This window comes from Heterostelium album (assembly GCF_000004825.1).
Source record: "Heterostelium album PN500 unplaced genomic scaffold PPL_scaffold9, whole genome shotgun sequence".
Taxonomy (NCBI): Eukaryota; Evosea; class Eumycetozoa; order Acytosteliales; family Acytosteliaceae; genus Heterostelium; species Heterostelium album.
The window spans coordinates 517,204-529,991 of NW_008805071.1; the positions used below are offsets into that span (position 1 = coordinate 517,204).

Below are 12,788 nucleotides of genomic sequence, written 5' to 3' on the forward strand. Positions count from 1 at the left end.
TAATTAAAAAAAAAACAAATAAAATAAAATAAAATAATTATTTGTTTGTTCAATGCTAAAAATTTTTTTTTTTCAAATTTTCGAAAATTGACTTCACATTAAATACATATTACTTTTAACGGCTAGAAAAATGACAAAAAGAACATTGGAATCAGAGGAAGAATTGAAAAAATTACAAGATCCAACCAATACTAGTGTTGTAGAGGATGACGATGAATCAGACGATGAATCAGACGAGGAATCAGAGGATGAAGAAGATGGAAAAGCCAAGAAAAAGGCAGCCAAGAAACCAAGAAAACAATCGACACCCAAAAAGGTTGCAAGACCAACACTAAAGAATGTGCTCAGTGCACTCACACACCCGCAGCTCATCAAGATGGTTTCGATTTTCATCGAGGAGAAACACCCAGAGTTGAAAGATGAGTTCATCGATACGGTGCCGCCACCCTCGGTCGAGGAGATCCATGCTGAGCTGACTCGTCTACACAACAGTATCGACAGAGCTTGGCCCAATTCAAAATATGGATCTGGTCGTGACCACTTTTGTTACAAAAGAGTTGCTGGTCATCTTAGAAATTACAAGGTGAGCTGGATTTATTTAAAACTATTATAATTATTGTTTGATTTGTTTTGGTTTGTTAATATTAACATTTTTTTTTATTTTTCTATTTTTACCATTACCTTGCTTGATTTAATTATAATTATAGGCAGGGGGATCCTCTAGATGCAAACTGCAGGCAAGCAATCATAGCACTGGCCGAAGCTCTACAACTTCGTGACTGATAAAGGACTTTCATCCCAATGGCGTTGGATAGTATCGATGACTTTCCTGTTTTCGATGATTCAAAGAACAACGCAGGTCGTGCTGCTCTTTTCAAAAAATTGTCTACTCATGGAAAAACAGCACTTCGATACACAACCCTAACTAAACCGGAATTGGATAACGTCTTGACTAAAGTAAATAAAGAAGCAACTCAATTGGCTGATCTCATCAAAGCTTTTAATGAAAAAAAATAAAAAAAGTATTCTACAAATCAAACAGTTTTTAATTTAGATTTTAATTTTAATTTTAGTTTAGTTTATTGGTTATATGTTTATATGTTTATAAACCTAGGATTATTAATTGTTAAATTTTTTTTTCACAATTTTTTAAAAGATGCATATAAAATTAAAAATATTTATATTATTGCAATTAAATAAATATTTTTAATTTTTTTTTTCAACATCAAAAAAAACATTGTGGTGATGAAAAAAAAGTGATCATTTTCGAAAAGAAAATTTATGATTAGTTTAATTTAATGATCACTTTGTTTTATATAATTAATAACTGTCTGGCAAACTTATAGGATATCATTAAAAAAAAATGACTAAATACGGTGAAAAAACATATTGGGATTCTCGTTATAAAAAGTAGTGATCTATACAGAGTTATTTTGTTCAATATCATTATATGTTATCTTTCTTTTTTGTTATTTGGTTATTGTTTGTTGAAGTTTTTGATTTATTTATTTACTATATAAATATTATATTATATTAAGTTATTATATATTCTTATTATTAATCTTTATGTTTTGTTTTTAATATAATATTTTTTTAGTAATACTGATTCGTTTGATTGGTACCAAGACTATAATGGTCTGAGAGATACATTCAGTAGTAATATAAACAAAGATGGTAAGATATTGATGGTAGGTTGTGGTAATTCATGTATGTATCTATCTATTTATAAATCTCTATAAAATATTGATTACTGATATATATTTATTATGTAATAAAAAATAGTGCTATCAGAGGAAATGAATAAAGATGGCTATAAAATGATTGTAAATATAGATATATCGACTGTTATTATCGATCAACTCAGAGAGAAATATAAGAATTGTAAAGGTTTAGAGTATATGGCTGCCAACATCATGGAGACCCCGTTTAAAGATGACTTTTTCGATTTCATTATTGACAAAGGTACTTTCGATGCTATAATGGTAAGTTAATCAATCAATTTAATCAATCCATCATGATTAATATATCAAAATGATATTCAATAAATTGTTAACGTTGCTATTATTATTAATTAGTGTGGAGATAATTTACATAGCAATGCCTTGCAAATGTGCGAGGAAATATATCGAATATTGAAGCCACTGGGCAAGTTCATTTTAATCTCTTATGGCGAACCAGACGACCGCCTGTTTTATTTGGAGCAAGAGGAAACAGAATGGAATATAGAGGTACTAGAGATACCGAAACCAACAACATCCCAGCAAAAAGGTGTTCACTATGTTTATATCATGACAAAGCAAGAGTATCAAGATGATGATGATGATGATGATAATGAAGATGAAGAAGATGATGATGATAATAGCGAATCAGACACTACAGAGGATAACAATTAGATCGATCAATAAAGTAGTATCAATGAACAAACACTAAATAAAAATATTTTATTAAATTTAAAGTTTATTTTATTAAATTTAAAGTTCATTTTATTTATAAATAAAAAATAAAAAATATATTAAAAAAGAAAGAATAAAGAATAGAGAAAAACAATGGTATACTTGTTTGTTAACAATATCTATTGATAGTGAATTGTTGGGAAGACTAAAAAAAAATAATTTAAAAATTAAAATAAAAAAAAATAGAGTGAAATTCCAACAAAACTAAAAAACAATTCATTTTTTAAAGTCAGTCGTATCAATAACAGTATCAGGTGTATTGCTTTGTTATAACACTAACAATACAGTTTTGAATAACATTTCTATTCAACCATAGATTTCTTTAAAGTCTTTATCATAAACAAACCACCATAACACAAAAATGGTATTCTTCTTTAAGATTTGTGGTATGTCTCTATAGTTACTCTTTATTTCTATCTATCTATCTATCTATCAATTCTTTCATTACATTACATTACAAATCGAATCATATCATATCATATCATATCAAATCAAATCGAATCATATCAAACAAACAGAGAATTAAATTTACGAAAAAATAAAAAATAAAAAAAAGGAAATAATAATGACTAATTTATATTTGTTTTTTTTTTTTTTTTTTATGAATATATATAAATTAGAACCCGATTATTTAGTTTATATGGGTCGTGATAAATATGAGAATGAAGATTTGATTAAATACGGTTGGCCTGAAGACATTTGGTTCCACGTCGATGACTTGTCGTCGGCACACGTCTATCTCAGATTGAAGAAGGGAGAGACCATCAACGATATTCCACAGAACGTCTTGGAGGAATGCTGTCAGTTGGTCAAGCAAAATTCGATTCAAGGTTGCAAGGAGAGCAGCGTCAACATTGTCTACACCCCATGGGCAAACTTGAAAAAGACACGTGATATGGAACCAGGTCAAGTTTTGTATCATAATGAAGCTGCTGTAAGTATACATACTTTAAAACCGATAACTATCTATAGAGTCGTTCTTTATATACTTACTAATCAGATTAACTTATAATGTTAAACATCTATCTATCTCACCCGAACAGATAAGATATGTTAAGAATGTAAAGAAAGTACCATTGATCATCAATAGAATCGAGAAATCGAGAGAGGAACGTGATGTACGTCTCAAGGAGGAGCGTGAGGAAAGAGATCGTGAGGAGAGACACGAGAAGAGAGCACAAGCCGAACAGGTCAAGAGAGCTGACATCAAAGCTCAGGAGGAGAAGAAGAAACAACAGGATATCAAGCATTACACCGCTGTCATGAAATCAGAGAATATGAAATCAAACAAATATCAATCGATGGAAGATGATGACTTTATGTAATAATAATAATAATAATAATAACTGATAAGTTAATCAATCACCAAATAAGCATAAAAAAAATCAAACTTCAATAATATTAGATTTAAATAAAAATAACAATTTGTTTTATTTTTTTTTAAAAAAAATAAAAGATTAAATTTTAGGGTGTTGTGCAATGGTTCACAAGTGAATAACCATTTAATTAATTTCCTTTTTTAATCTTAAATTAAATTTAGATATATTAATATTAATATTATACATAAATAGATATAAGATAGTTTAGTAAAATGTCAAATAGTAATAGTAATCATAATAATCATAATAGTAACGGTATTGACGATAAAAATGATAATCAAAATAATAATAATCATAATGATATAGATAAGAATAATAGTGATAATGAAATTAGTAGTGATGATGGTGATGACGAAGTTGGTACCTATGATTATGACGATGATGATGATTATAGTGTTAATGTAGATATGATTAATTTAAACATAAAAGATAGTATAGAAGCTGTTGTATATAAAAGAAATGATAATGAGGATGAGGACGATGATGATGAGGATGATATAGAAGATGATGATGATGATAATAATTATCAAAGTGAAAGTAATATCGATAATCATAAAAAACAACTATTAAACAAAAAACAACAACAACAACAACAAAATAAACAAATTCCACAAAAGAAACTACCACAACAACATAAACCATCAACATTTGGTCAAAGAATGTCAACACCTACCGGATCGATACCTTCATCCTTCGCACCAACTTCACCATCAACACCGAAAACACCAAAATCAAATAATAATGGTAATTAATGTTATTTTTAAATTAAAAAAAATAGTCTGACTAACTATAACAATAATAATTATTATTATTATTAGATAATGAAGTTATTCAATTAAGACAAGAAGTAAATAGATTAAAACAACAATTAAAGCAGTCGGTTCATAGTAACAATGTACTGGAGTTTAAAATTCAATTATTATTAGATATGGTAGGTGGAGTTGTTGAAACTGTTAATTAATGATGAATGAATTTCATACTAATTATCTATCCACTTATTACTTTTCTACAATACTTTTGTGGACACTATTGATAGTTGACCCTCAGTAGTTTAGATGTAAAGTATTTCGAGGAGTTGGAGGTTCATTGGAAGTCGAAATTGAGATATCTTGAACATCAGTACAATCAGCAATTCCAACAAAACTATCCTGCCTATCATCAACAAGATGCCCATCCACAATCTCACCATAACCAACAAAACTGAGAGATTCATTTCTAAGTTCTTCTGGAATGTGGCGGAAATACAAGAAAACAAAAAAAATAATGATTGATTGGTTTGCTTGGCTTTGCTTTGCAGTAAAACAACACAACCACACAATTTTCTATTTTTTTTTTTCTACCATTAAAATAATGATGTATTTACTTAAATAACCGTTCCATTTCGTCCAACATCAAATGCAATAACTATCAAACAAGCAAAACAACAATTGTTTGAGCTTTCAAGATAAATATCGTCGAACTCTGTCTCAACATTTATTAGAAAAAGAAAAAGAAAAAAGAAAAACTTTTTTATTGTTTGAAATGCTCTGTGATGTAATTTGTCATTTGTGTTGTTCTCCCTATATACAGTGGATTTGTGCCGATTTATTGATGTTATATATTTGGACACCGACCATATGTAATAATTTTTTTGTAAATTTGTATTGACACTGACCACCTTTTCAATCAAAATCACATGCATCATCATTCACTTCACCATCTACAAAGTCAAAAGTTTGCTCCTAATCAATCAATAAATCAATAAATTAATTTTTGTTTTTTTTTTTTTTTTTTTTTTTTTTTCAGACGGAATCTATTTTTTATCATTTTATTTTAATTTATTTTAAAAAGGTTTTTTAATATATACCAATCAATAGGTGTCGGCATATTTGTACAAAAAGATAAACAGTTTATAAAATATCTATAAAATGTGATTGGGGGTTGAATCACATTAAATCGCGATTTTGTGGACAAAAATAAATATCAAATGCAATCGATTTCGAAAAAAAAAAAAAAGGTTTTAAAAAATTCAGACAAAATTTTGTTGTTTGCAAAATAGTATTATTAATTGATTAAACCAAAAAAGACACCCACACATGAATATTGTTTTTAAAATATTAAAAAAAAAAAAAAACAATTAAGATCACAATCATCGTGATTAATTTGATGGTCCAAAGTTAGTGTCACAAATTTCAAATATTCCAATCAAAATAATAAAAAAATCTTGAATTTAACCAATAAAACTAAAATACCACAACATTGTTTCATCTTTAACAACAAACAAGAGGTTTTTTTTTGTTTTTGTTTTTTTTCATTATTATTTTACAATTTATTTTTTATTTTTGTTTAATAACAATAGGTTTCTTTGATTTGGTAAAACTACCATTAGATTATGATTATCTCACTCCTTAAAAAATTTGAGAAGATGAAATGAATTTTAGTTTGATTTATACAATTTTATCAATTTCTATTCTATCAGGCAACCAATCAATTCGACAATGATTCTCTAATGTGTTGTGTGTAAGTTTGGATTTGTACTTAATATTACAAGTAATTACAACCCGTTAGATGTATATCTAGAGTCGAGAGATATACGACAATGAAAGATGCGTTAGATATTGTTCTGTCTAAACTAAATAAATAAAGACCACACTACCACCAGCACCACCACCTGACTAAAAACACCATCATCATCAACACCAAACAAACAATAATCATAACTAGATCGACACTTTTTATTTTCTTAAAAGAGATAAGAGAGGAGGAAAAATTTTTGTTTTACAAAAGCTATATGGATGGTAATTTTGAAACTGTTTTTTATATTTAGTTTTGTTTCGATAAACTTCAGTTTGCTTTTGTTGCACTTGGTAGGATTCCACTAAACCCAATGGATGAAATAAATTCCATCGCAATACAATTTAAATATTAGTAGTATATTGTTTATGGAAATTCACGTGAATATAAATACATTATAATTACTTCATTTCTTTTTGTGCATCACACTTTAACAATCTCTTGTAAATATATAAATATCTCTGTCTCCTATCTAACTAACTAAACAGCTCAGCTATTATAATTTATTTTTGTCAAATATTTAATATCTCTTCAATAGACAATCGATCGATTAATAATAATCCGCTCTATAAAAAATAGAATAGGATGGAAAATATAAATTTATCTACTGGATATATTTCTTTAAATTAAAACACATATTAATAATATTTTCAAAAAGACCAATATTTTATATATAAAATTATAGTTTAATTTCTATATTCTATAGCTTAACCTACAACTACCGTAAACAATATACATTAAAATTTAAATCTTATCTACATATTTTTTCATTTCCAAAAGATAAATATTGTTAACAAGCTGCTGATTGCTGTTTTAAATACCACTTTCTTTCAACTACTGTTACATTTTATCATTTTTTATCTTTATTTAAATCCACACCCTCATTCATTCATATTCAATTTTAAGATACTTACTTTTTGCTACAACGTTTTTCATACAGGAATGAAGTGAAACAACAGAAACAAAAAACCTAATTTATTCATATATCATTTCAAACTATCAATTGCAGAATATTATTATTTAATTTATATTAAAAAACCGAATACTGATTGGATTGTTTGGTAAAATATTAAATTAATTATCGAATTAATCTAACAATCCATCTCCATCAATATCATAATCACAGATCATTTCCTTCTCCACAACTATATATTAAATTAAATCATAACAGCAATTAATAATAATAAACCAGATAGTAGTAGACTGCCATCCACTTCCAGAATCTATCCCATTAACCAACTTCCAATAACCGGTTGTTCAATCGCCATCTATCTTCAATAGCAAACCAAATCGAACAAACAATCTATAATAATAATATTAATAGTATTGACCAAAACCAACCATAAACTCAGTAGGTATAGTCAAAAAACCTTTAGAAATTAACTAACAACAAGTCCATCATCAACATTTGGGTAGTACCTTCGCGACAGTTCAGACCAACCGAATTGAACTGAAGAGCATAAGATCACCGAAACAACTTCATATAAGGCGTTATTCGACATAACAAGACAAATTAGGTAAGAACAATACATAACAGCATTCTTAAAATTTCACTTTCAAAATACATACAAGTTTGCACCATACTTTTTGTGTGTGCTTCAAATTATTATTATTTTTTTCATAATACAATATTTACAAATTTCTATTGTATTGTGTCGTCTTATTCACTCTTATCACAAATTCAGCCATTTATTGTTGTTGAGTGAAATTTAATGTAATATGTAATCATATGAATAAATTTTAGTATGATAGATTACCGCACCACACCCTCTTTTTCATCAATAGAAAGGATAAACCACACACTCTCTATTTAAATCAAATAATTTTGTTTTTCAAACTAATATTTGATTACACCAAGATTATTAAATCATTCAGGAACTACTACTATAAAAAATAATATGAGAAAATACTAACAATTGTGATGATCACACACACTATTGTATTATATCTTCATGGGAATTAATATTATTATTATTATTAGTATCAGTATCATTACATTTATCATATTCCATTATTATTAAGATTTATTGTGTTAAAACAACCACAAACAAACCAAAAATAATTCTATTTTTATTTCATATACCTATCCAACTATCAAAGTCAAACGACTTCATATTTTTATTCCTTTTTTTGATAATACTGAGTTTCCAAATTTCAATCGACCCTCCTTTTTTTTGTTATGTTTATTCATTAGTTATACTTCATTAATTATTGTGATGGAAAAAAGTTTGTTTTGGCACCCTGAATCAGTGGGGTATTGTATTGTGGAGGTATATTGAATGGAGAGGTGTGTTCAGGTAATGAAGTGTGTGAGAGAGTGTGTGTGAGGAGGTGAATGATATATTATGTGCTGTGTTTTGTTGCTTGAATATTGTTATTGTATTTATTGCAATGTTAAATGTTGTTCGTTGGATAATTAAAAGAGAGATAAAAAGTGGTGGTTGGTTAGTGATTGATGCACAAGAATTATTTTGAAAAGGCATTACACCGATAGATTTTTATTATTTAAATATTTAAATTTAATTTCCACTGTTAATAATGACAGAGTTGATGTCCTATAAAAGGTTTCAACTTGATCAGATCATTTCTTGCACCTCAGTACCTTATATGCCAAGCAAACAAACAAATCATATCATAAATTCAAATTATAAAATACATTTGCCCTTCATTTCAATTCAATTCAAACCACCGATTAATCATTAATTGGCAACCTGTTTCTCAACAGCAAAATCAGTAACCAACTTTTTTAATATCAAAAAATTTAACATTTTCCTGTCGTTTACATAAAATTTTATAACAACTTAACTTAAATACTCAACTTTTATCTATTTTTCAGTTTTAAAGAAGAAAAAGTATCCAAATTAATTAATAAGCAATTAATCATCAACTAAACTAATCAATTAATTAATTGGTAAGTTCCATTTTTCTTTTTTATTTATCAATCATTTATGTTTTCGTCAACCACCTACAAAAAAAATATGGATTTTTTTTCAATTATCTGACCCTTTTTTTTTAATCACTACTTTCATAAAAAAAAAAAATTTTATATCTTTTTTGTCAAAACCATCTCAAAACTCACACTTCATCTTTGCAAAAAACAATGATTGTTTTATCAAAAGATATTTGTTTTTCATAAAAAAATTTAAAAATAATTCTTTTTTTAAATTAAATCATTCCAGAGTGTTGTTCATTTAAAATTTTATTTGCAAACATTGCTTTTTAGGACAACTATTGGGCAGATGTGTGTTAAGTTCTTTGAAAGCATACAGTACTATTTTGATAAGTTGCACATTGCTACTACTTTTAAACACTTATTTAGTGGGCTGCAGTTTTTAAAAAATATTAAATGGGTATTATAGTTATTAATTTCAATCACAATAGAATGTTAGTTTTTTTTTTTCTCACTATTTTTCAACTTGTTTTTTATTTTGTTTTCTTTGATCCTCAAATTAAAAACTGTTCCCTATTTGATTGTTGAATGCATCTAATATCCAAAGCTACAATTTTGCTTTCATTTTAGAGTTCAACTTATTTCTCAACTAAACAACAACAATATTACAAACATTCCATTATTTTTCATAAATTGTACATTTGGATTTATTTTTTGCAAAAATATGTTAAGTAAATTCGAAATGTTGGCATTTCATCATCTTCATTTCATTGGACATTTCATTTTGTGATGAACTAAAAATTATTAAACTACACCCAAAACTACTATATAAATTTACGACTTTTTTTATTTATTTTTTGACCACCAACAATCATTTTAAAACTACTCTCCTCATTGATGATGGCAAGAATCAATCTAGCCAAAGTAGCTACAAATATCATCAAAACTACAAAGAAATACTGATTTCATCACACACACACACACACAATAAACAACCCTTAAAATCTAACCACCACCATATTAATACCACACCACTACTGTTTAATCAATAGTAATCACCACTATTTTATTCAACAGCCGGCAGGCTCTCAACAGCATTCTACCTTTATTATTGGACAATTTCAATTCAAAATAAATTATAAACGTGTTTGATGCATTTCTATTTTAGCTGCAATTACATCAGATCTATTTTCTTTAAAAGAGCCATTGTAATATATTTGTTTTTTTTTTTAATCTTAATCAACTCATATTTTTAAATTTAGAAAAGTTAAAACTAAATCATTGTCATTTGCTAAAAGAAGCAAAAAAAAAAACTATTCATAACAAATCAGAAACCACAATAACAACAACAATATTAAAAGTAAATCATGAAAAACAAAAAATTGTTAAAAATTAAAATTTAATTATTTAAAATAAGTTAAATTTGCACATTAATTATGTCTATACATTTCATATAGATATTACAGGTGATATTTATGTGTAAATGCACATGTATCAATTCATGAAATGTTATTGTGAATGTTCAAAAAGCTGAATGTAGTAATTCAAGTTATACTAATTTTATCCCAAAACTTTTTTTTTTTTTCACCATAATAGGAATAACATCACTACACTAAAAAAGTCAAGATATCTACAACTGCTCGTTCGAATCCAATAAATAACACTCCAGATTATCATAAAAGGTACTTATTCTACCCATAGTTTTGATACTTGTATACAATGTGCCATTGTCAACCCCATTGTGCTTTATTCAAGCGATTTTAAAACCCTAATCACATTAATGTATTCATTAATTACTGTAATCACATCCAATATGGTAATTATTTTATTTGATTGATTAACATTGATACAGAGTGATAAGTGTTATTACTTTTCCCTTACCACGATATCGTAATAATAATACCACCACTGTTCCATTACACCTATCAAAACTATCAACAAATTAAAATATCAACACACTCCACCCCCATTCCATACAAAAGATTGATAGCAAATACCACTCACTCTAAATCATTGATTGGATTCATATTTCAAAACTAGAACATATTAACAATATTTGTTTCAAAATAATATATCAACAAACTTGTGAATTGATCGAACCGCAATTTAAGATTCAAACACAAATAGCAATAATAATAATATTGATAATTAATTACTACTATCAATCAATCAATCCTTATTAAGTGAAATAATGATTAACAATAACATAATACAAACAACAACATCATCATCATCACTCGCTATTCCCATTACATTACACACTCTATTGAATATACATATAAAATTAACATACACTTACTTGCATCCTCGTGGAACATCTTACAACATTCAATCCAATTTCCCTTTTCTACATATAAATATTTTATTTTATTCCATTTTTTTAAAACTTTTTTTGTTGATTTTGTATAATTTTTACCAATATAATGCTGGTTGTATTTATTCAAAGATTTTGGATTCTATACAAGCAGGAGAACAGAATCATTAAAATAAAAAAAATAGAGAGTGTGGTCGATTTTTATTTGATTAATAAACTCCCAATCTTTATATTTTTTTACTAACCTTTACCACTCTCATATATTATCATATTGACGTTTTGATTTACATTCTTTTTTTTTCTATGTATTTATACAAATTTCGCACACACCTCATCATATTATTTTTTCATTACACAACATAGAGTGGTGTATGGAAACTTTCAGCTCAACGATTAACCCCATACCACTTATGAATTCAACCCTAGATATTTAGAGTTGGACAGAGTGGATATGGGTTTGACAACAATCACATCTTCCGCCATTTGAAAATTCAATTTCAATCAATGTCAACACTGTTTTGCAATAGCATCACTCAGTAGCTATTTAGCCTATTTGATTAATTTAATATTTAAAAACTGAATAGATTAATCTTTTTATTCGTTCTATCTCATTCTGTCTAAATATATATATGTTTTTCAAAACCAATTGATTATTTTAAACAAACAATCATCATCAACAATAGTTTTTAATAAAACCAATAGCAATAACATCACCATATTCTATTTGGATGTCTTGTCTTCACACCACTGTAGAATAACAAACAAGCGCTCAACTACAACTACAACTACAATAAGACAAGCTTACCTCATCTTGTTTCTCAAAGCTCATTCATTTCCTACAGAAGTGTAATATTAATAATAATCATCTTTTATTTTTCGAAATCTATGAAACTACTACTATCTTGATTAAAATCAATCAGCAAACAAACACCACTACACTTTTTGTTTTTTTTTTTTTTTTTGTTTTTTTTTTTTTTTAAAAACATAATTTCTTTCCCTATCATTCACATTCCAGACATTTCCATACACAACAGAAAATCAACATAACGCACCACCTCACTATCATTGTCTGGTAGTTAAAGTATCGCATTTTTTTAAATTCACTCCAAGATACAAGTCTAATAGATGTGTTTGTTTTTGAATGTTTTATAAAAAAAATTAATATAAAACACAACATATCTTAATCATCACCATCTTGA

General features: G+C 27.2%; 5 protein-coding genes across 5 annotated transcripts; 4 read left to right on the forward strand and 1 right to left on the reverse strand.

Moving 5' to 3' along the window:
- Positions 1-130: 130 nt before the first annotated feature.
- On the forward strand, positions 131-1,017 carry PPL_08750 (uncharacterized protein; the record flags this gene model as incomplete). Its single annotated transcript, XM_020579554.1, has 3 exons — positions 131-583; positions 708-775; positions 816-1,017. The coding sequence occupies 3 exons, from the start codon at positions 131-133 to the stop codon at positions 1,015-1,017; spliced, it is 723 nt and encodes a 240-aa protein (XP_020430229.1).
- A 346-nt stretch (positions 1,018-1,363) lies between these two features.
- On the forward strand, positions 1,364-2,393 carry PPL_08751 (class I SAM-dependent methyltransferase; the record flags this gene model as incomplete). Its single annotated transcript, XM_020579555.1, has 4 exons — positions 1,364-1,410; positions 1,598-1,707; positions 1,783-1,982; positions 2,076-2,393. 4 exons carry the CDS (start codon positions 1,364-1,366, stop codon positions 2,391-2,393), a joined length of 675 nt encoding a protein of 224 aa, XP_020430230.1.
- Positions 2,394-2,814: 421 nt separating this feature from the next.
- ccdc25 (CCDC25 family protein) lies at positions 2,815-3,778 on the forward strand (the record flags this gene model as incomplete). Its single annotated transcript, XM_020579556.1, has 3 exons — positions 2,815-2,839; positions 3,074-3,387; positions 3,428-3,778. The coding sequence occupies 3 exons, from the start codon at positions 2,815-2,817 to the stop codon at positions 3,776-3,778; spliced, it is 690 nt and encodes a 229-aa protein (XP_020430231.1).
- A 266-nt stretch (positions 3,779-4,044) lies between these two features.
- Positions 4,045-5,036, forward strand: PPL_08753 (uncharacterized protein; the record flags this gene model as incomplete). The annotated part of the gene is made up of 3 exons (XM_020579557.1): positions 4,045-4,576; positions 4,651-4,763; positions 4,953-5,036. 3 exons carry the CDS (start codon positions 4,045-4,047, stop codon positions 5,034-5,036), a joined length of 729 nt encoding a protein of 242 aa, XP_020430232.1.
- Positions 5,037-5,493: 457 nt separating this feature from the next.
- PPL_08754 (uncharacterized protein) lies at positions 5,494-8,074 on the reverse strand (the record flags this gene model as incomplete). The annotated part of the gene is made up of 6 exons (XM_020579558.1): positions 5,494-5,553; positions 6,407-6,443; positions 6,791-6,825; positions 6,926-6,951; positions 7,300-7,355; positions 8,022-8,074. The coding sequence occupies 6 exons, from the start codon at positions 8,072-8,074 to the stop codon at positions 5,494-5,496; spliced, it is 267 nt and encodes an 88-aa protein (XP_020430233.1).
- Between the last annotated feature and the right edge of the window lie 4,714 nt (positions 8,075-12,788).